This window comes from Bufo bufo, chromosome 4 (genome assembly GCF_905171765.1).
Source record: "Bufo bufo chromosome 4, aBufBuf1.1, whole genome shotgun sequence".
NCBI lineage: Eukaryota > Metazoa > Chordata > Amphibia > Anura > Bufonidae > Bufo > Bufo bufo.
In genome coordinates, this window is record NC_053392.1 from 374,910,156 (window position 1) to 374,934,798 (window position 24,643).

Sequence of the window (24,643 nt, forward strand, 5' to 3'; positions counted from 1 at the left end):
TGTTTTGCCCTACACCCGGGTCTCAGCCCTCCAACTCAGCACAAGCCTCAGATCCCAACACAGAGATCCCCTCTGCTGATCCCAGCTGTCTTTTAAAGGCAGCTAGGTGTTGCCAAAACCCCGGACTGGCACCTGAGATTTTTTTCAAAGTCTCCCTTACAGCTTTCTGGGATTTTACACTGCCGCATTGACTGGGAAGGCTCACACCCTCCTGGGATTTGACAGCCTCGGTCAATACAGATATCTGTTGTATAAGGAGCTGATTTGTCTCTTGCTGGGCTTGCATAGCCTCCATATGGGCTTTCTGTTGAGCAGTAGCCTGTTGCTGCAGCAAATTAGCCTGCACCAAATGCTTTACTAGATCCTCCATGTTTGGAAGTTCAGATTGTAATCTGGCTGCTGTTTTTACCCAGGACATTCACCTCCTACAACTGCCTGTGGCTATGATTTCTAGGAGCGTTCTGCATGCATTCTCCACAATTGTGGGGGTTTTAACTCAGTCATTGTTCACACACACACAGGCGTCAATTTAGTCTTCACCACAGGCAGAGTTTATTCCAGCAAACAATAATAAACATATCCAAGCTTTAGCTTTAACCCCTTCCCGACCTTTGACGTACTGTTACATCATGGGAACCACTGAGTTCCCGCAATTTGACGTAATAGTACGTCATAGTCATCGCGCAGGCACCGGAGCGGTACACGCGCAATCACTGCAGGGGCCCGGCAGTCCGTGGTAGCCGGGCCCTTGCTGTATCCGCCGGCATCGCTGTAAAAAGCCGATGCCGGCGGATTAACCCTTTCTATGCCGCGGTCCGCGGCGACCGCGACATAGAAGAGGTTTGTGTCAGGTGAACGATCGCATCGAGTCTCCGCACTGCTGTGGCGGGGACCCGATGCGACACAAGGTAGCCCGATGCCGTGCAGAGGCTGCCCAATGCCTTGCACGGCATCGGGAACTGCCTTCTACGGGTGCTGAGGAGATTCAGCCTCAGGCTGGGTCTCCTAGGCAACCTGTTAATGTAGGACTCTGTGTCATACACTAACAGGCAATGCATTACAATATAATAAAAAACAGAAGAAAAAAAAAAACCACACAAATTAGGTATCGCCGCATCCGTAATGACCGGCTCTATAAATATATCGCATGATCCACCCTGACCGATAAACACTATAAAAAATAAATTAAAAAAATTTGTAAAAAAAGCCATTTTTGTCACCTTACATCACAAAAAGTGCAACACCAAGCGATCAAAAAGGCATATACCCCCCAAAAAGGTATGAATAAACCGTCACCTCATCCCGCAAAAAATGAGCCCCAACCTAAGACAATCGCCCAAAAAATAAAAAAAAACTATGGCTCTCAGAACATGGAGACACTAAAACATAATTTCTTTTGTTTCAAAACTGCTATTATTGTGCTAAAGTGAAATACATAAAAAAATATATACATATTAGGTATCGCCACATCCGTAACAAACAGCTCTATAAAAATATTACATGACCTAACCACTCAGGTGAACACCGTAAAAAAAAAAAAAAAACTGTGTAAAAATCAAGCCATTTTTGTCACATTACATCACAAAAATTGTAACAGCAAGTGATCAAAAAGGCGTATGCCCCCCAAAATAGAACCAGACAGTCACCTCATCCCGCAAAAAATGAGACCGTACCTGAGAGAATCGGTCAAAAAATAAAAAAGCTATGGCTCTCAGACTATGAGACACTAAAATATCATTATTTCAGTTTCAAAAATGCTATTATTGTGTAAAACTTAAATAAATAAGAAAAAGTAGACATATTAGGTATTGCCACGTGCTCAACGATCTGCTCTATAAAAAAGTCACATGACCTAATCCCTCAGGTAAATGCTGTAAAAATAAAAAAGGTGCAAAATCATAAATTTTTTTGTTACCTTGCCTCACATAAAACGTAATATAGAGCAATAAAAAAATCATATGTACCCCAAAATAGTACCAATAAAACTGCCACCTTATCCCGTAGTTTCCAAAATGTGGTCACTTTTTTGAGTTTCTACTGTAGGGGTGCATCAGGGGGGCTTCAAATGGGACATGGCATCTAAAAACTAGTTCAGCTAAATTTGCCTTCCAAAAACCATATGGCGTTCCTTTTCTTCTGCGCCCTGCCGTGTGCCTGTACAGCAGATTTTACGATCACATGTGGGGTGTTTCTGTAAACCGCAGAATCAGCGTAATAAATATTGAGTTTTATTTGGCTGTTAACCCTTGCTTTGCTACTGGAAAAAATGGATTAAAATGTAAAATCTGCCAAAAAAAGAGAAATTCTGAAATTTCATCTCCATTTTCCATCAATTCTTGTGGAACACCTAAAGGGTTAACAAAGTTTGTAAAATCAGTTTTGTATACCTTGAGGGGTCTAGTTTCTAAAATGGGTCATTTTTGGGTGGTTTCTATTATGTAAGCCTTACAAAGTGACTTCAGACTTGAACTGGTCCTTAAAAAGTGGGTTTTGGAAATTTCCCCAAAGATTTCAAGTTTTGCTTCCATACTTCTAAGCCTTCTAACGTCCCCAAAAAATTAAATGTCATTTTCAAAATGATCCAAACATAAAGTAGACATATGGGGAATGTAAAGTAATTACTATTTTTGAAGGTATTACTATCTATTATAAAAGTAGAGAAATTGAAATTTGCAAATTTAAAAATGTTTTTTTTTTTTAAACGTATTTTTACCACTGTCTTGAAGTACAATATGTGACGAGAAAACAATCTCAGAATGGCCTGTATAAGTAAAAGCGTTTTAAAGTTATCACCACATAAAGTGACACATGTCAGATTTGCAAAAAATAGCCTGGGCAGGAAGGTGAAAACAGGCCCACGGTTGAAGGGGTTAAGCTTTCTTCAGCCCACACATATTTGATAAAGTCCCATACTCTGGGTTCAGTCCAAGCAGGGTAACAAAACAGTAGAATCTCACCACTCTTTGGGATCTTTCTGAGACCAACTCCCAGCCCAGCTTTCAGATAGCCCATCCACAATTGATCTCCCTAGCTGAGATCTCCCTAGCTGAGATCTGCCCAGCCTCTTTAACCACACCTTTAGGAAAAAACCATGGATGGAGTACAGAAGTGACCTGTCCCACCCAAACTCTCTGGTCACTCCTAAAACTCGGACCCAAAATCCACGTTAATCAAAACCTCCCAGCAACCTAATGTTATTGGCGTACTACTTCCCGGGTATTATATCACTGAGGAATACATCCTCAGTGAGACGTACCGACCATCCAGGATTCTCCCCTCTAGGTTATTACAATACATATATACATATTGTGGGGATTCGCTCTGGTAGGCAGGTTTGCGGACGCAGTATAGAGGCAACAACAAAGTCTTTGAATTAAACAGTTCAGTGTTTATTCACACATTAAGTAAATGACAAAACAAAGTCCACTTTAAGGAAAACAGTCACCTTGGATTCTGGTGTTTGTTCAAACCATGTGGCAAAGAAGAAGTCCTTGGACAAAGCCGAATCCACCTGCTTTCACACCAACAAGGTAGCAGGCTTTAATCCAGGCCCAAACTACCAGGTCCCAACACCGAGACTGACAGAGCTCCACTGTCAGAGAGGAGTAATCCACTCACAGCTGACACTGCTGGTTGGGTTTTTTATAGGCCAGTCAAGACCCGGCCTGGAACGTTGGGAGTAGTCACACACCCATCACTTTGGCTACTCCCAGTAAAAGCCGTCCCGGATCAGCTATACAGCCATACTAAAATAGCAAAGTGTCAATCAGCATTAGCTGTCGCTGACACCTGAAAATACCAGCTCATACTTCATTGAGGCCAGGAACCTCGGTTAAAACATACCTTCCGTCAACGACGGACCCTTGCGCCTTCCTACAATATATATATATATACAAACCGGATTCCAAAAAAGTTGGGACACTATACAAATCGTGAATAAAAACTGAATGCAATGATGTGGAGGTGCCAACTTCTAATATTTTATTCAGAATAGAACATAAATCACGGAACAAAAGTTTACACTGAGAAAATGTACCATTTTAAGGAAAAAATATGTTGAATCAGAATTTCATGGTGTCAACAAATCCCAAAAAAGTTGGGACAAGGCCATTTTCACCACTGTGTGGCATCTCCCCTTCTTACAACACTCAATAGACGTCTGGGGACCGAGGAGACCAATTTCTCAAGTTTAGAAATAGGAATGCTCTCCCATTCTTGTCTAATACAGGCCTCTAACTGTTCAATCGTCTTGGGCCTTCTTTGTTGCACCTTCCTCTTTATGATGCCCCAAATGTTCTCTATAGGTGAAAGATCTGGACTGCAGACTGGCCATTTCAGTACCCGGATCCTTCTCCTACGCAGCCATGATGTTGTGATTGATGCAGAATGTGGTCTGGCATTATCTTGTTGAAAAATGCAGGGTCTTCCCTGAAAGAGATGACGTCTGGATGGGAGCATATGTTGTTCTAGAACCTGAATATATTTTTCTGCATTGATGCTGCCTTTCCATACATGCAAGCTGCCCATGCCACACGCACTCATGCAACCCCATACCATCAGAGATGCAGGCTTCTGAACTGAGCGTCGATAACAACTTGGGTTGTCCTTGTCCTCTTTGGTCCGGATGACATGGCGTCCCAGATTTCCAAAAAGAACTTCAAATCGTGACTCGTCTGACCACAGAACAGTCTTCCATTTTGCCACACTCCATTTTAAATGATCCCTGGCCCAGTGAAAACGCCTGAGCTTGTGGATCTTGCTTAGAAATGGCTTCTTCTTTGTACTGTAGAGTTTCAGCTGGCAACGGTGGATGGCACGGTGGATTGTGTTCACTGACAATGGTTTCTGGAAGTATTCCTGAGCCCATTCTGTGATTTCCTTTACAGTAGCATTCCTGTTTGTGGTGCAGTGTCGTTTAAGGGCCCGGAGATCACGGGCATCCAGTATGGTTTTACGGCCTTGACCCTTACGCACAGAGATTGTTCCAGATTCTCTGAATCTTCTGAATCTTCGGATGATAGATGCAAAGTCTTTGCAATTTTTCGCTGGGTAACACCTTTCTGATATTGCTCCACTATCTTTCTGCGCAACATTGTGGGAATTGGTGATCCTCTACCCATCTTGGCTTCTGAGAGACACTGCCACTCTGAGAAGCTCTTTTTATACCCAATCATGTTGCCAATTGACCTAATTAGTGTTAATTGGTCTTCCAGCTCTTCGTTATGCTCAAATTTACTTTTTCCAGCCTCTTATTGCTACTTGTCCCAACTTTTTGGGGATTTGTTGACACCGTGAAAATTGGAATCAACGTATTTTTCCTTTAAAATTATACATTTACTCGGATTAAACGTTTGATCTGTCATCTACGTTCTATTACAAATAAAATATTGATATTTGCCATCTCCACATCATTGCATTCAGTTTTTATTCACAATTTGTTTAGTGTCCCAACTTTTTTGGAATCCGGTTTGTATATATATATATATATATATATATATATATATACAGGGAGTGCAGAATTATTAGGCAAGTTGTATTTTTGAGGATTAATTTTATTATTGAACAACAACCATGTTCTCAATGAACCCAAAAAACTCATTAATATCAAAGCTGAATATTTTTGGAAGTAGTTTTTAGTTTGTTTTTAGTTTTAGCTATTTTAGGGGGATATCTGTGTGTGCAGGTGACTATTACTGTGCATAATTATTAGGCAACTTAACAAAAAACAAATATATACCCATTTCAATTATTTATTTTTACCAGTGAACCCAATATAACATCTCAACATTCACAAATATACATTTCTGACATTCAAAAACAAAACAAAAACAAATCAGTGACCAATATAGCCACCTTTCTTTGCAAGGACACTCAAAAGCCTGCCATCCATGGATTCTGTCAGTGTTTTGATCTGTTCACCATCAACATTGCGTGCAGCAGCAACCACAGCCTCCCAGACACTGTTCAGAGAGGTGTACTGTTTTCCCTCCTTGTAAATCTCACATTTGATGATGGACCACAGGTTCTCAATGGGGTTCAGATCAGGTGAACAAGGAGGCCATGTCATTAGATTTTCTTCTTTTATACCCTTTCTTGCCAGCCACGCTGTGGAGTACTTGGACGCGTGTGATGGAGCATTGTCCTGCATGAAAATCATGTTTTTCTTGAAGGATGCAGACTTCTTCCTGTACCACTGCTTGAAGAAGGTGTCTTCCAGAAACTGGCAGTAGGACTGGGAGTTGAGCTTGACTCCATCCTCAACCCGAAAAGGCCCCACAAGCTCATCTTTGATGATACCAGCCCAAACCAGTACTCCACCTCCACCTTGCTGGCGTCTGAGTCGGACTGGAGCTCTCTGCCCTTTACCAATCCAGCCACGGGCCGATCCATCTGGCCCATCAAGACTCACTCTCATTTCATCAGTCCATAAAACCTTAGAAAAATCAGTCTTGAGATATTTCTTGGCCCAGTCTTGACGTTTCAGCTTGTGTGTCTTGTTCAGTGGTGGTCGTCTTTCAGCCTTTCTTACCTTGGCCATGTCTCTGAGTATTGCACACCTTGTGCTTTTGGGCACTCCAGTGATGTTGCAGCTCTGAAATATGGCCAAACTGGTGGCAAGTGGCATCTTGGCAGCTGCACGCTTGACTTTTCTCAGTTCATGGGCAGTTATTTTGCGCCTTGGTTTTTCCACACGCTTCTTGCGACCTTGTTGACTATTTTGAATGAAACGCTTGATTGTTCGATGATCACGCTTCAGAAGCTTTGCAATTTTAAGAGTGCTGCATCCCTCTGCAAGATATCTCACTATTTTTGACTTTTCTGAGCCTGTCAAGTCCTTCTTTTGACCCATTTTGCCAAAGGAAAGGAAGTCTCCTAATAATTATGCACACCTGATATAGGGTGTTGATGTCATTAGACCACACCCCTTCTCATTACAGAGATGCACATCACCTAATATGCTTAATTGGTAGTAGGCTTTCGAGCCTATACAGCTTGGAGTAAGACAACAGGCATAAAGAGGATGATGTGGTCAAAATACTCATTTGCCTAATAATTCTGCACGCAGTGTATATATAGGAACATCAATGAAACATATAACATTTAGGGCAGGGGTGCACAACCATTTCTGGTTGGGGGCCACATTGTCAGTCTGAACCAATTCCAAGGGCCGGAAATAAAACTTAAAGGGGTATTACCAACTGAAATACTGTATGTCTGGCATATTGAACATACACTATATACTATAAATGTCTAGTTACAGTTCAAGGACTCCCTGCAGAATACATGAAAGATACATGTAAGAAGCCATAAGAAATAGACCTACATGTCTTTTACCAGATGTTTGGGGGCCGCACAGAATAGTATTGAGGGCCGCAGATTCTGCACCCCTGATTTAGGGGGATATTTCCACACTGGTCTTAAGTCCATCTGCACTGCTGGAGCAAGAGCGCAGGGCTCTGCTAACTTTGGCCCTTCCTCCAGCAGGCTGTGCAACAGATTTAAATCTATACCAGTTCCCTTGCTGTCTAAGATTTAAGACATTTTACACGCCAAAAACTCGCAAAGGAAAGGATCAATGAGCTAGGACTACAGGTCACTTCCCGGCCCACACCTTGCCGAATTTTCTCAGCACTCTGGGAAAGTGGTGTGAGCGGGGAAAAGTCACAGATTTAGCAATAAAAATCCTGTGCGACAAAATCTGTGACTTTAAGACGCCAAAAAGTGCCGTATATGTGATGATAAATGACCCCTTATACATATATTGTCAAAAGGCAAATAAATAATACCACAATTATTATCACTCATTGCAGCAACTTTGCAAAGACAGCAGATTAGCTCATGAAAACTACAAGAGAGACTTGGAATATCTGAGCACATACAGTCCTGATCAAAAGTTTAAGACCACTTGAAAAATGGCAAAAAAAACTATTTTACATTGTTGGATTTTAACAAGGTTCCAAGTAGAGCTTCAATATGCAACAAGAAGAAATGACAGTGAGACAAAACATTTTTTGAGCATTCAATTAATTGAAAATAACGATTAAACTGAGACAGGCTGTTTTTCAGCTTATCCAAATTTTAGGACCACATGCCTTTAAAAGGCCAAATCTGTGCAAAGATGTGGATTCATTGTCATTTTCTGTCAGGTAGTCACACGTTGTGATGGCAAAGGCAAAAAAACTCCCTTTTTTGAACGTGGTCGGGTTGTTGAACTGCATAAGCAGGGTCTCTCACAGCGCGCCATCGCTGCTGAGGTGGGACGCAGTAAGACAGTCATTTGGAATTTCTTAAATGATCCTGAGGGTTATGGAACAAAGAAGCCAAGTGGAAGACCCCAAAAAATTTCATCAGCACTGAGCCGGAGGATCCAATTGGCTGTACGTCAAGACACTGGACGATCCTCGACCCAAATTAAGGCCCTTAATGGTGCTGACTGCAGCCCCATAACCATCAGACGGCATCTGAGACTGAAGGGCTTCAAAAACAAAAAACGTCTTCAAAGACCTCGTCTCCTTGAACGCCACAGAACTGCTCGTTTGGACTTTGCAAGAGAGCACCAAACATGGGAAATTCAAAGGTGGAAGAAAGTTTTATTTTATGATGAGAAAAAATTTAACCTTGATGGTCCTGATGGTTTCCAACGTTACTGGCATGACAAGCAGATCCCACCTGAGATGTTTTCTACGCGCCACAGTGGAGGGGGCGCCATAATGGTCTAGGGTCCTTTTTTCTTTCTGTGGAACAATGGAGCTTCAGGAAGTGCAGGGGCGTCAAACGGCCGCTGGCTATGTCCAGATGTTGCAGCGAGCATTTCTCATGACTGAGGGCCCTCGTCTGTGTGGTAACGACTGGGTTTTTCAACAGGACAACGCTTACAGTACACAATGCCCGCAGGGCAAGGGACTTCTTCCAGGAGAATAACATCACTCTTTTGGCCCATCCTGCGTGTTCCCCTGATTTAAATCCAATTGAGAATCTTTGGGGATGGATGGCAAGGGAAGTTTACAAAAATGGACAACAGTTCCAGACAGTAGATGGCCTTTGTGCGTCCGTCTTCACCACTTGGAGAAATGTTCCCACTCACCTCATGGAAACGCTTGCATCAAGCATGCCGAAACAAATTTTGGAAGTGATAAACAATAACGGCGGAGCTACTCATTACTGAGCTCATGTTTGGAAGTTGGATTTCTGTTTTGGGGGGGATTATTATTTTTTTGGACAGCTGAAAAACAGCCTGTTTCAGTTTATTCGTTGTTTTCATTAAATTGAATGCTCAAAAAATGTTTTGTCTCACTCACTCACTCACTCACTCATTCTACTTGGAACCTTGATAAGATCCAGCCATGCTAAATATGATTTTTTGCCATTTTTCAAGTAGTCTTAAACTTTTGACCAGGACTGTATGTAGAATGGATGATCTGGCTGCCACCCTGTGGAAAATTTCTGTATTGCTGCTTAATATTAACCTAAGCAAATGCAGTACATTTTTCAACACCAATGCAAGAGTAAATATACTATTCAATAATAAAAATTATAAAAAAAATATATTTTAATAGCATACCTGTCATGTCCAGACTAATATTATGTATATTAGATGATAGGAGGTTGGATCTCATCCCCAATGCCCATGATGAGTGAAATTGAATAGCACTGTAGTGAGGGAGAGTATTAAACCAGGCCGTTGTGAATATAATTGTATCCACATTGTGCTCAGTAACTAGGATTACAGCAGGGTTATAGTACAGTATATCATAACAGATGAAGATGCCAAATTTTCCAAATGGTGTATCAAATGTACTTATCTCGGGATTTTCTGGAACATTAAACTGTGATTCACCCAAAAAGAGATGGTACTGCAAAAAAATAATAATAATAAAAAGAAAAAATACATACAGTGTATATATATATATATATAGTAATTTAAAATTGATACATATACATACAGTACATACATACACACACATACAAATTATCTGCAATGTATATAGAAATTGCCCGTCCTACTGAAGCTATTACGGTAATCTACAGTGGATATAAAAAGTCTACACACCCCTGTTTAAATGTCAGGTTTCTGTGATGAAAAAAAAAAAGACAAAGATAAATAATTTCAGAACTTTTTCCACCTTTAACCCCTTCAACCCCGGGCCTGATTTCACCTTCCTGCCCAGGGCATTTTTTGTAAATCTGACGTGTCACTTTATGTGGTGATAACTTTAAAACGCTTTGACTTATCCAGGCCATTCTGAGATAGTTTTTTTGTCACATATTGTACTTCATGACACTGGTAAAATGGAGTAAAAATTTATTTATTTTTATTTATAAAAAAATACCAAATTTGCCAAAAATTTGGAAAAATTAGCAAATTTCCAAGTTTAAATTTCTCTACTTCTATAATACATAGTAATACCTCTAAAAATAGTTATTACTTTACATTTCCCATATGTCTACTTAATGTTTGGATCATTTTGAAAATGAATTTAAATTTTTTGGGGATGTTACAAGGCTTAGAAGTTTAGAAGCAAATCTTGAAATTTTTCAGAAATTTTCAAAAACCCACTTTTCAAGGACCAGTTCAGGTCTGAAGTCACTTTGTGAGGCTTACATAATAGAAAACACCCAAAATGACCCCATTCTAGAAACTACACCCCTTAAGGTATTCAAAACTGATTTTACTAACTTTGTTAACCCTTTAGGTGTTCCACAAGAATTAATGGAAAATAGAGATACAATTTCAAAATTTCACTTTTTTGGCAGATTTTCCATTTTAATATTTTTTTTCCAGTTACAAAGCAAGGGTTAACAGCCAAACAAAACTCAATATTTATGGCCCTGATTCTTTAGTTTACAGAAACACCCCATATGTGGTCGTAAACCGCTGTACGGGCAGGGCGCAGAAGGAAAGGAATGCCATACGGTTATTGGAAGGCAGATTTTGCTGGACTGTTTTTTTGACACCATGTCCCATTTACAGTAGAAACTCAAAAAAGTGACCACATTTTGGAAACTACAGGATAAGGTGCCAGTTTTATTGGTACTATTTTGGGGTACATATGATTTTTTATTGCTCTATATTACGTTTTTTGTGAGGCAAGGTAGCAAAAAAATTTATGTTTTGGCACCGTTTTTATTTTTTATTTTTACAGCGTTTACCCGAGGGATTAGGTCATGTGACTTTTTATAGAGCAGATCGTTACGCACATGGCAATACCTAATATGTCTACTTTTTCTTATTTATTTAAGTTTTACACAATAATAGCATTTTTTAAACCAAAATAATCATATTTTAGTGTCTCATAGTCTGAGAGCCATAGTTTTTGTATTTTATGACCAATTCTCTTAGGTAGGGTCTCATTTTTTGCAGGATGAAGTGACGGTCTGATTGGTGCTATTTTGGGGGGCATACGCCTTTTTGATCAATTGCTGTTGCTATTTTTGTGATGTAATGTGACAAAAATGGCTTTTTTTTTTTACACAGGTTTTTTTTTTACGGTGTTCACCTGAGTGGTTAGGTCATATAATATTTTTATAGAGCTGTTTGTTACGGACGTGGCGATACCTAATATGTATATTTTATTTATGTATTTCACTTTAGCACAATAATAGCAATTTTGAAACAAAAAAATTATGTTTTAGTGTCTCCATTTTCTGAGAGCTATAGTTTTTTTTATTTTTTGGGCGATTGTCTTAGATTGGGGCTCATTTTTTGCGGAAAGAGGTGACGGTTTTATTGATACCATTTTGGGGGGCATACGCCTTTTTGATCGCTTGGTGTTGCACTTTTTGTGATGTAAGGTGACAGAAATGGCTTTATTTTACACAGTTTTATTTTTATTTTTTTTATGGTGTTTATCGGATAGGGTGAATCATGTGATATTTTTATAGAGCCGGTCATTACGGACGCGGCGATACCTAATATGTGTGTTTTCTTTTTGTTTTTTCTGTTTTTTATTATAAAATAAGGGGAAAGGGGCGTTTTTTTTTCTTTTTTACTTTATTAATTTTATTACTTTATAAATTTTATTAAAAACCCTTTTTTTTTTTTACTTTACTTTATTTATGACATTCACTTTTGGGGGTCTGATCCCCTCTGCAATGCATTACAATACATCTGTATTGTAATGCATTGCCTGTTAGTGTATGACACTGAGTCATACATTAACAGGTTGCCAAGGAGACCCAGCCTGAGGCTGAATCTCCTCGGCACCCGTAGAAGGCAGTTCCCGATGCCGTGCAAGGCATTGGGCAGCCTCTGCACAGCATCGGGCTGCCTTGTGTCGCATCGGGTCCCCGCCACAGCAGTGCGGGGACTCGATGCGATCGTTCACCTGACACAAACCTCTAATATGACCGCGGCATAGAAGGGGTTAATCCGCCGGCATCTGCTTTTACAGCGATGCCGGCGGATACAGCAGGGGCCCGGCTACCACGGACTACTGGGCCCCTGCAGTGATCGCGCACGCACCGCTCCGGTGCCCGTGCGATCACTATGACGTACTATTACGTCAAATTGCGGGAACTCAGTGGTTCCCATGACGTAACAGTACGTCAAAGGTCGGGAAGGGGTTAATGTGACCTATAAACTGTACAACTTAATTGAAAAACAAACTAAAATCTTTTAGGTAGAGGGAAGAAAAAAATATAAAAATAAAATAATATGGTTGCATAAGGGTACTTTCACACTTGCGGCAGGACGGATCCGACAGGCTGTTCACCCTGTCGGATCCGTCCTTCCGCTTTTTCGCCGTGCCGCCGCTCCGTCCCCATTGACTATAATGGGGGCGGGGCGGAGCTCCGGCGCAGTACGGCAGTTCGCGGTGAGAGGCCGCTGGACTAAAAAGTCGGACATGCAGGACTTTTAGTCCGGTGGCCTTTCGCCGTGCACTTCGGGGGCGGCACAGCGAAATAGCGGAAGGACGGATCCGACAAGCTGAACAGCCTGTCGGATCCGTCCTGCCGCAAGTGCGAAAGTAGCCTAAGTATGCACACCCATAAACTAATACTTTGTTGAAGCACCTTTTGATTTTATTACAGCACTCAGTTTTTTGGGGTATGAGTCTATCAGCATGGCACATTTTGACTTGGAAAGATTTGCCCACTCTTCTTTGGAAAAAAAACCTCCAAATCTGTCAGATTGCGAGGGCATCTCCTGTGCACAGCCCTCTTCAGATCCCCCCACAGATTTTTAATCGGATTCAGGTCTGGGCTCTGGCTGGGCCATTCCAAAACTTTAATCATCTTCTGTGAAGCCATTCCTTTGTTGATTTGGATGTATGCTTTGGGTCGTTGTCATGCTGAAAGATGAAGTTCCTCTTCATGTTCAGCTTTCTAGCAGAAGCCTGAAGGTTTTGTGCCAATATTGACTGGTATTTGGAACTGTTCATAACTCCCTCTAGCTTAACTAAGGCCCCAGTTCCAGCTGAAGAAAAACAGCCCCAAAGCATGATGCTGCCACCACCATGCTTCACTGTGGGTATGGTGTTCTTTTGGTGATGTGCAGTGTTGTTTTTGCGCCAAACATATCTTTTGGAATTATGGCCAAAAAGTTCAACCTTGGCTTCATCAGACCATAACACCTTTTCCCACATGCTTTTGGGAGACTTCAGATGTGTTTTTGTAAAATCTAGCCTGGCTTGGATGTTTTTCTTCATAAGAAAAGGCTTTCGTCTTGCCACTCTACCCCATAGCCCAGACATATGAAGAATACGGGAGATTGTTGTCACATGTACCACACAGCCAGTACTTGCCAGATATTCCTGCAGCTCCTTTAATTTTGCTGTAGGCCTCTTGGTAGCCTCCCAGACCAGTTTTCTTCTAGTCTTTTCATCAATTTTGGAGGGACATCCAGTTCTTGGTAATGTCACTGTTGTGCCATATTTTCCCCACTTGATGTTGACTGTCTTCACTGTGTTCCATGGTATAGCTAATGCCTTGGAAATTCTTTTGTACCCTTCTCCTGACTGATACATTTTAACAAGGAGATCCCTCTGATGCTTTGGAAGCTGTCTGTGGACCATGGCTTTTGCTGTGGGATGTGACTAAGAAAATTTCAGGAAAGACCAACTAGAGCAGCTGAACTTTATTTGGGGTTAATCAGAGGCACTTTAAATGATGGCAGGTATATGCTGACTCCTGTTTAACATGATTTTGAATGGGATTGCTTAATTCTGAACAGAGTTACATTCCCAGTTATAAGAGGGTGTGCACACTTATGCAACCACATTATTTTAGTTTTTTTTGTTTTCTTCCCTCCACCTAAAAGATTTCAGTTTGTTTTTCTATTGAGTGGTACAGTTTATAGGTCACATTAAATTTGGAAAAAGTTCTGAAATGATTCATTTTTGTCTCATTTTTTTACAGCACAGAAACCTACACTACTCACAAAAAGTTTGGGATATTTGGCTTTCGGGTGAAAGTTATGGAAACGTAAATCTTTCACGCTACAGTGATATTATATCAGGAAAGTAAGGCATTTAAGTGGAAACATGCTATGGTGATTTCCTCATCTCAAACCATGGATTGAAACAAAAGCCAACAACAGTGGTGAGTATACCTCACACAACATGTCAATGTCTCAATAACTTGTCGTGTGGCCTTGAGCATCAATTACAGCTTGACAACGACGTCTCATGATGTTCACAAGTCGACTTATTGTCTGCTGAGGCATGGCATCCCACTCTTCTTGAAGGGCGGCCCTCGGGTCATTGAGGTTCTGGGGCATAGAGTTACGAGCCTCTACACCGCGACACAGCTAATCCCATAGCCTTTCAATGAGGTTCAGGTCTGGAGAAAGTGCAGGCCACTCTGATTTGAAGTACCTCAGTCTCCAGCAGCCGTTCCCTAATGATGCAACCTCGATGAGCTGACGCATTGTCGTCCATGAAGATGAAATTAAGCCAGTGTTGTTCTTGTAAAGGTACAATGACTGAATTAATGATGTTATTTAAATAATATGGGCTTGTCACTGCACCATTCACAAAGTGTAGGGCAGTTCTGTATTGACTAGAAACACCTGCCCACACTAACACCACCACCAAAGGCTCATCTGGTGACAACAGTGGCTGATGCATGGCGCTCTCCTTGACATCTCCATTATTTCTGCTCCCTGTGAATCAACAGCCATGAGGCCCACTGGTCCAGCATAGATGCTCACTGGCCCATGCAAGACAATGACGCCTGTGCCTGGTGGTGTGGTCAGGTACCCTTGCAGGTCATCAAGCACGCTGACCACACTGATGTAAACGGTTTTGAATGGTCTAACATGACACTTGCGTGCCTCTCACCTCCTTTAAATGTGCCTGGAGTAGTGTGGCATTTATCATCCGGTTCTGCAGGGCATTGTTCAAAATGAAGCGGTCATTAGTGTGGGATGTGGCCAAAGGACGTCCACTTTTATGCCTTTCTGTGACTCTTCCAGTCCTTCTGTATCTCTGTTGCAACCTGCTGATGACACTCTGTGACACTCTAAGCTCAGTAGCCACTTCCGAGAACATCCTGCTTGAAGCCTCACAATGGCAAGGAACTGATAGTCAATTGTTAGGCGTCGTCTTGGTCTTATGATGTCAAAATGTTAACAGCATGATGAGGAGGACTGTTTAAATACCAATTCTAATTGAATTTATTGAGTGATTAATGGATCAAATGCCTGTTGTGAATTTTGCCGTTAAGATCCTTGTTAGAGAACAGCAAGTTGTGCAAAAAGTACTGAAACACTTAACCTGTAAAGGTTAGAGTGCATTTTAAGTTCACCCTGAAATTTCACCCACAAGCCAAATATCCCTACCTTTTTGTGAGTAGCGTATGTGAAGATGGATACAAAAAAAAAACTTTAATCCTGGCTCAAAAAAGGACCTATTGTTTAAATCGCATTTTTACATTTTTTAGCACGTTTGGTGATCTTTGTTTTCATATCATTATCTTTATTTAAAAAATACTTAAAATTGTGCAGTTTTTGCATTGACCACTTGATATGTTTAGTCTCCCTGTTCTGCAATAGCTATTCCATTTTCAACACAGGCAGGATTACAATGATAGATATCACATCTGAATAGATAACACAGGAACCACAATTCACAATAAGTGATATCACAGCTTATCTACTCCCTCTTGACCTCAGCACAGGTCACACAGCATGCCTAGAAATCTCTCCCATAGACATCAAGGAACTTTCCTCCAGTCCATCGAGTCAGGATGTCTTTACGTATACTGCATTGGCCAGTGTAAAAAGTACATGACTTTATTTTTTTAAATTGTTTTTTAATATAGATAGGGACATGGAAAATGTATAAAAAAAAAAAAAAACACAACAAAAGAACAATAATTCAAAAAAATATGGCATGAAAATATGCGTATCCTTGCATATTACCAAATTGGACATGCTTGAGAAAGTAAAAATGATCAAACATTTCCTTCTTTGATAGACTAGTTAAACCCTTCACGACCGCAATCCGTATATATACGTGATAGCTGCACATACCCCGTGCAGCTACCACGTGTATAGACGTCATGGCAGCTCTTTAATCCAAGCGCTGCAAAGCGCTTGGATTAAAGCTTCTGCCCCTGTCCTGCTGCTGTCACGGACAGCATACAGTTCAGTAATGCCGGCAAGGGACCAATCAGAGTGGCCCCTTGACGGCAATCGATCCGATTGGTTAGTCTGCACGGACTAACCAATCGGATCGCGGCAGTGAAAAAATGCCGGTTTCAGGCTCTGATCTGCGCTCTGCAGATCAGAGCCTGAAATCAGGTAGTGTCCTCGTGCCCCCCCCGATCTGTGCCCCTCCAAGCCCCCCCTTGTGTCCGCCTGCCCCTGAAGCTCTCTCCACATTCAAGCAGCCTGCCCAGTGCCCTGATGCGGTCCGCCCCCTCACCAGACATTCCTCCTGCCCCCATTTCGTGCTGCCTCACCTCCCTCAATGTTGGCCGTGACACCCGCCCCCCCCCCCCCCGCCTTCCAGCGCTGCCCCCGATGCGGTTCGGTCTCCCTGCTGTGTGTGATGGACGGCGGCTCCTTTCCTGAGCCGCCGCCATCAGCAGAGAGTGTCAGCTCTATGCTGACACTCTGCTGTAACCCCACAGATGCCGCGGCAGCGGCATCCATGGGGTTAATAGAGGGAGGGGGCTCCCTCTCTCCACCATCGTGGCTGCCGCGCTGCCATCAGCCCCACTGGATCTTCAAGATCCAAGAGGGACTTGATAAAAAAAAAAATTGAAAATAATAAAAGTAAAAATAAATAAATAAAAATGTAAAATTGAAAAAAATAAATTGCCTTTTCCTATAAAAAATAAAAAAAATTACACATATTAGGTATCACCGCGTCCGTAACGACCGTCTCTATAAATATATCACATGATAGACCCCGTCCGATAAACACCATAAAAAAAAAAAAACTGTGTAAAAAAAACCCATTTTTGTCACCTTACATCACAAAAAGTGCAACAGCAAGCGATCAAAAAGGCTTATGACCCCCAAAATAGTACTAATCAAACCGTCACCTCATCCCGCAAAAAATGATACCCTATTTAAGACAATCGCCCAAAAAATAAAAAATCTATGTCTCTCAGACTATGGAGATACTAAAACATCATTTTTTTGGTTTCAGAAATGCTATTATTGTGTAAAACTTAAATAAATAAGAAAAAGTATACATATTGGGTATTGCCACGTCCGTAACGATCTGCTCTATAAAACTGTCACATGACCTAACCCCTCAGATAAACGCTGTAAAAATAAATAAATAAAAAGTGTTCCAAAACAGCCAATTTTTTGGTCACCTTGCCCCATAAAGTGTAATAATGAATGATCAAAAAATCCTATGTACCCAAAAATGGTACCAATAAAAACCTCAACTCTTTCTGCAAAAAACGAGCCCCTGCACAAGACGATCGGCAGAAAAATAAAAAACATATGGCGTTCAGAAAATGGACACACAAAAACATAATTTTTTTCAAAATTACTTTATTATGTAAATCTGAAACAAACAAAGAAAGTAGACATATTTGATATCATTGCGTTCGTTACAACCTGCTCTATAAAAATAGCACATAATCTACCCTGCGAGATGAATGTTGTAAAAAAAAAAAAAAACTATGCCAAAACCTCAATTTTTCAGTTACCTTGCCTCACAAAAAACTTAATATAGAGCAATTAAAAATCATATGTACCCCAAAATAGTACCAATAAAACTGGCACCTTATCCCCTAGTTTCCAAAATAGGGTCACTTTTTGGGAGTTTCTACTGTAAGGGTGCATCAGGGGGGCTTTAAATGGGACATGGCATCTAAAACCAGTTTAGCAAAATCTGTCTTCCAAAAACCATACGGCGTTCCTTTCCTTCTGCGCCCTGCCGTGCACCCTTACATCAGTTTACGACCACATGTGGGGTGTTTCTGTAAACCGCAGAATCAGGGTAATAAATGTTGAGTTTTGTTTGGCTGTTAACCCTCAATGTGTTAAAGAAAAAAATGTAATAAAATGGAAAATCTGCCAAAAAAGTGAAATTTAGAAATTTCATCTCCATTTTCCTTTAATTCTTGTGGAACACCTAAGGCTGCGCTCACACGGGTGAGATTTCCACGCAGGTGTAATGCGGTAGGTGAACGTATTGCACCCGCACTGAATCCCGACCCATTCATTTCAATGGGGCTGTTCAGATGAGCAGTGATTTTCACGCATCACTTGTGCGTTGCGTGAAAATCGCAGCATGCTCTATATTCTGCGTTTTTCAAGCAAGTGCGGATGCGGTGCGATTTTCACGCATGGTTGCTAGGTGACAGTCTATTCACTGTATTATTTTCCCTTATAACATGGTTATAAGGGAAAATAATAGCATTCTGAAATCAGAATGCTTAGTAGGTGATCAATTGAGGGTTAAAAAAAAATAATAATAATTAACTCACCATCTCCTCTTGTTCGCGTAGTTCCCGGTCTCTTCTTTACTTCTTTAATGATGAACTACCGGCTAGGACCTGTGGTGACGTCAGATCACATGCTCCAATCACATGGTCCATCACCACGGAGAAGGTGAGTTAATTTTTTTTTTTTTTTTTTTTAACCCTCAATTGATCACCTCCTAAGCATTTTGATTTTCAATGTTATAAGGGAAAATAATAACATCTACACAACACCGAACCCAAACCTGAACTTCTGTGAAGAAGTTCGGGTCTGGGTACCACAGTCGGTTTTTTATCACGCGCGTGCAAAACACATTGCACCCACACGATAAAAACTGAACATCGGAACGCAATCACAGTCAAAACTGACTGCAATTGCATTCCTACTCGCGCGGGTTTGCCGCAATACACCGGGACACATCAGGACCTAATCTGGACACGCTCGTGTGAACCCAGCCTAAAGGGTTAACAAAGTTTGTAAAATCAGTTTTGAGTAACTCGAGGGGTGTAATTTCTACAATGGGGTCATTTATGGGGGGTTTCCACTATGTAAGCCCCACAAAGTGACTTCAGACCAGAACTGGTCCTAAAAAAGTGGGTTTTGGAAATTTTCTTAAACATTTTAAGAATTGCTTCTAAACTTCTAAGCCTTCTAACGTCCTAAAAAAAATAAAATGACATTTCCAAAATGATGCCAACATAAAAGTAGACATCTGGGAAATGTTAAGTAATAAATATTTTTATTAGGTATGACTCTCTGCTTTAGAAGCAGAGAAATTGAAATTTTGAAAACTGTGAATTTTTCAAATTATTTTTTTATAAATTTGGGATTTTTTCATAAATAAAGGTGAAATATATTGACTCAAATTTATGACTATCATGAAGTACAATATGTCATGAGAAAACAATCTCAGAATGGCTTGGATAAATAAAAGTGTTCCAAAGCAATTACCACATAAAGTGACGCATGTCAGATTTGTAAATTTTGACCTGGACACTGGGGCATCAATGAACCTTGGTCATGAAAGGGTTAAACAGAACTAATAAATGGATGATTTTACTCCCATTCTTTGCAGAATAGAATGCATTTGATTATTTTTTTTGTTTCTAGATTTCATATATTGTATTAACAGAGCCTCCTCCTGTGCTTTTTTGGCTTTTCCCATAATTGGCATTTTACAAAAATTTATGCAACTTACCTTGTGATAACGTGCTACAAGTTTTCCGTCAGGATCATACACAACAGTAGTATCATAGAAATAATATCCATCCTGAGGACAGCGAGAGTCACTAGCACTACAACATTTTTTGTCTCCAAAGTTTGCCGCTAAATAAATGGAATTGTTTTTTGCAATGCAGCTTAGTCTTTCCTGTACTGGTGCTTGGCCAAACCTAAATGCATTTACAAAACAGGAGGGATGGTGTTAAAATGACATATTTTACCTTCAAGACAGACGATGATAATGTAACAAATATACTGTAAGAAGGCATGTTTAATGCATTGTGCAGTTTGTTGTCCAGTAATTACACAATGCATTTTCTGCTATTTTAATGCATTGATTTTAATACTGAAAACCTCATAAAGAAAAATGCCACACCAGCATGTGTTATGATAAACCGCCACTATGCCCAAAAACACCATAAAAATGCCTCATGGTGTGTGATCACTTTTTTTGGCAAAATGTTTAGCTACATATAAGTTAACTTTTAAGGGTACTTTCACACTAGCGGCAATAAACTTTGGCAGGCGGTTCCGGCCGGTGAACAGCCTGTCTGATCCGTGCTGCCGCTAGTGCATGTGTGCCCCCGGACTTCCAGAGTTCCGGCACCAGCACGGCAAACATGCTGAGAGGCGGCTGGAATAAAACTACGACAATTTTGCGGAACAGGTGCGGACCCATTCATTTTCAAAGGGGCCGGAATGTGCTGTCCACCTCCACATTTGTGGATCCGCACTTCCATTCCGCCAAAAAATAGAACATGTCCTATTTCTATCCGCAATTGCGGACAAGAAAAGGCATTTTCTATGAGAGTGCGGAACGCACATTGCCGATGTACATGTTTTGCGGATCCGCAAAACACATGCGGACGTGTGAGTGGACCCTCACACGTAAAACAACAGAAAAGTTGCAATTTACTCCAAAATAAAGACAAACCAGTTTGATAAATCGAGGCTAATTTTTTTCTACTCTGCTCTTGGATATCTGGAGCTGTGATTTAGAGCATTTTCTATGAACAAGATACACTTGGACTCCATCTGGATATTTTTGGATGTTAGAACTTACTTGGGATGCGGTCAATATTTTTAAATGCAGTTGCAGATCCATGTGTATGTGGGTGTGTATTTTTGTCTAGGATGAAGGGTTTTTCTTCTAATAAGAATCTTGGATATTAATGATGTTTGTTTTTTCTATATTATGTGTTACATAATATATGATTAACAAAATACACTCCTCAACATTACAATTGCAGCACCAAGAAAGACAAAGCGTAAAAGTTATGCAAATTAAAGAAGTAGCAGGTGTCACAAAGCTCTGCAGATCAAATTTTCAGGAAGTTAGCTCCAATCTTTGGCACATGGGAGAGGCATAAAAGCTATTTTTTTTACATTAAACTTCAAAAATCAAATCAAGTTGTGTGAGACTTGCCAGTTATCTTCACTTGTGTCAAACTGAGAGGGACAGAATCCTTGAACTGAGAGACCTTGGTTTATCATTCCAGTTGATCACTAGGCGGCTAGGTAGAGATGTCAGCACTGTTCAACGTTGTGTGTCCCGGTGGTTGGGTGAACAAGGAAAAACTGGAATGAAGGCAGAAAGTGTACAGAAGCGAACATCTGCAGGGATGGATTGTCTGATAAGAAGACTGAAGCTTAGTGATCCATTCTGTACAGCAAGTGAAATTGGACGCCACATTCCATTCTTCTGATATGAGTCCCGCTTTTGTCTTCGATTCAATGATAGATGGTATGAACACGCCTCAAGTAGCTACTAGGGCTGCACGATAAATCGAAAAAATAATCGAATCGCGATAATCGGCAAATGCGATATGGCGATTTGGCCGACCCGAAAATGCAGCGATTATATATGAAGGGGCCCCGCGCATATAACTGGCTTTGTGTGTAAAGTATTTTACTAGTGTGTAAAACAAGCTCTCTCCTATTGATAACAGGTCCAGCCTCTGTACTCACTTTCACAATGAATGCACTGCAGCGAGCGGGCCGGCCGGCGCGTGACTGACGTCACTTAGTAACGCTCCTGTTTACTGAAGTGGGAGGAGCGTTACTAAGTGACGTCAGTCACGCGCCGGCCGGCCAGCTCGCTGCCGCTCACTGTAGTGCATTCATAGTGACAGTGAGTACAGAGGCTGGACCTGTTATCAATAGGAGAGAGATTGTTTTACACACTAGTAAAATACTTTACACACAAAGCCAGTTATGTGCGCAGTTTAGGACACATGAGGGGACACATAGGGCCATGAGGGGGACCAGCATAAGATGCTATATGTCTTATGCTGCCCCCCCTCATGGCCCTATGTGTCATAGCACACATCCCCCTATAACAGCGTCATCCACAGATCCCCCACATAACAGCGTCCTCCACAGATCCCCCATAACAGCATCCTCCACAGATCCCCCATAACAGCATCCTCCACAGATCCCCACAACAGCGTCCTCCACAGATCCCCCATAACAGCGTCCTCCACAGATCCCCCATAACAGCGTCCTCCACAGATCCCCCATAACAGCGTCCTCCACAGATCCCCCATAACAGCGTCCTCCACAGATCCCCCATAACAGCGTCCTCCACAGATCCCCCATAACAGCGTCCTCCACAGATCCCCCATAACAGCATCCTCCACAGATCCCCCATAACAGCGTCCTCCACAGATCCCCCATAACAGTGTCCTCTACAGATCCCCCATAACAGCGTCCTTCCTATGATGGAAGAGGAGGAGGAGGAGGAGAAAAGGAAGATTCAACCATATACCCTTTTTTGTGGTAGAAGAGGTGCATGGGAATACAGAATATTCAGTACATTATAAACAACACATTTAAAGTGCTTTTATGTTCATTCACTTCCCTCTGGTGGAGTCGAGAAGACAGGGGCAATCCAGGCCTTGTTCATTTTTATAAGAGTCAACCTGTCAGCATTTTCAGTTGACAGGCGGATATGCTTATCTGTTATAATGCCACCAGCAGCACTAAATACCCGCTCAGACAAAACGCTGGCGTTTTGCCAGTTCGTGCCACGTGTCCAGCTTGGACACCCAGTAGTTGTAAGGCACTGAGGGATCATTGAGGACGCTGACACGGTCTGCTACGTACTCACTCCTTCACCATCTTCCACAATTTTTCCCTCCTTGTGACACTAGGCCGCGCATCAGGGTGAGGGTGCTGGCGGGGTGTCATGAAACTGTCCCAGGCCTTGAAGAGTGCTGCCCTGCCTCTGTTGGAACTGCTGTCTCCCCTCCTCGGTTGCCCAAGGAAGTACGGACTTGGCCGCCAGCGTTGTCAGATGGAAATTTTGGGAGCAAATTTTCAACAAGGACCTTCTGGTATTGCACCATTTTGCTAGTCCTCTCCACCTGAGGGATGAGAGATGACAAGTTTTCTTTGTAGTGGGGGTCAAGAAGGGTGAACCCAGTAATCCGTGTTGTCAGGAGGATGACTGTCCATCTCCTCATCCTCTTCCTCCTCTTCTGCCCACCCACGCTGAACAGATGGAATTAAACTTCCATGGGTACTACCCTCTGTAGCAGAGGCAACCGTCTCCTGCTCCCCCTCCTCTTCTTCATCGTCCAATTCGCGCTGAGAAGACGGACAGAGGGTGGTCTGGCTATAACCCAGTGCAATGTCTTCTTCCCCCATTTCCACATGCAAAGAGTTGGCCTAAATTGTGAGCAGCGAGCTTTTGAGTAGACACAGAAGTGGGATGGTTACGCTGATAATAGCGTTATCGCTGATCACCATCTGTGTTGATTCCTCAAAGTTTCTTAAAACTTCACAGAGGTCAGAAATCCATGCCCACTCCTTGCTTCTGATCAGCGGAAGCTGACTGGAAATGCGACGACCATGTAGAAGCTGGTATTCCACTACTGCTCTCTGCTGCTCACAAAGCCTGGCCAACATGTGGAGTGTGGAGTTCCAGCGCGTGCTCATGTCGCACAACAGCCGGTGAGCTGGCAAGTTAAAGCGCTGCTGCAGCATTGACAGACTGTCTGAAGCAGTCGATGACTTGCGGAAATGTGCAAACACGCGGTGCACCTTCATCAGTAGCTCTGGCCAATTGGGGTAGGTTTGGAGAAACCGCTAAACCACTAAGTTTAAGACGTGGGCTAGGCATGGGATGTGTGTGTGAGATTGCCGAGCTCCAAAGCCGCAACCAAGTTATGGCCATTATCACACACAACCATGCCTGGTTGTAGGTTGAGTGGCAAGAGCCACAGCTCAGTTTGGTCTCTTATCCCCTGCAACAGCTCTGCAGCGGTGTGCTGTTTGTCCCCTAAGCATATCAGCTTCAGCACAGCCTGTTGACGCTTCCCCACTGCCGTGCTACACTGCTTCCAGCTACCGGCTAATGGCTGACTGGTGCTCCACGCTGATAATTCGGAGGTAGAAGTGGAGAAGGAGGCAGAGGAGGAGAAGTGGGGGATGGAGCCACAAACGTAGGTCGACGTAGGGCCCGCAATCCTTGGCGTCGGTAGCACCTGTGCCATCCCAGTGTACGACTCGATCCCGGCCTCCACAACG

At 42.0% G+C, this 24,643-nt stretch overlaps 1 protein-coding gene and 1 non-coding gene across 2 annotated transcripts in view; one reads left to right on the plus strand and one right to left on the minus strand.

The window, feature by feature from the left end:
- Window positions 1–24,643, minus strand: part of LOC120998504 (pantetheinase-like) — an 89,056-nt gene that overhangs the window by 47,136 nt on the left and 17,277 nt on the right. Inside the window, exons 3-4 of the mRNA XM_040429156.1 lie at window positions 20,091–20,283; window positions 9,563–9,854 (exon numbers count right to left, since the gene is read on the minus strand). Of these exons, the coding sequence (XP_040285090.1) occupies window positions 9,563–9,854; window positions 20,091–20,283 (485 nt within the window). The remainder of the gene's footprint in view (window positions 1–9,562; window positions 9,855–20,090; window positions 20,284–24,643) is intronic.
- On the plus strand, window positions 16,989–17,075 carry LOC121000211. Its single transcript, XR_005778835.1, has one exon. It is a non-coding gene; the product is annotated as a small nucleolar RNA SNORD71 (small nucleolar RNA).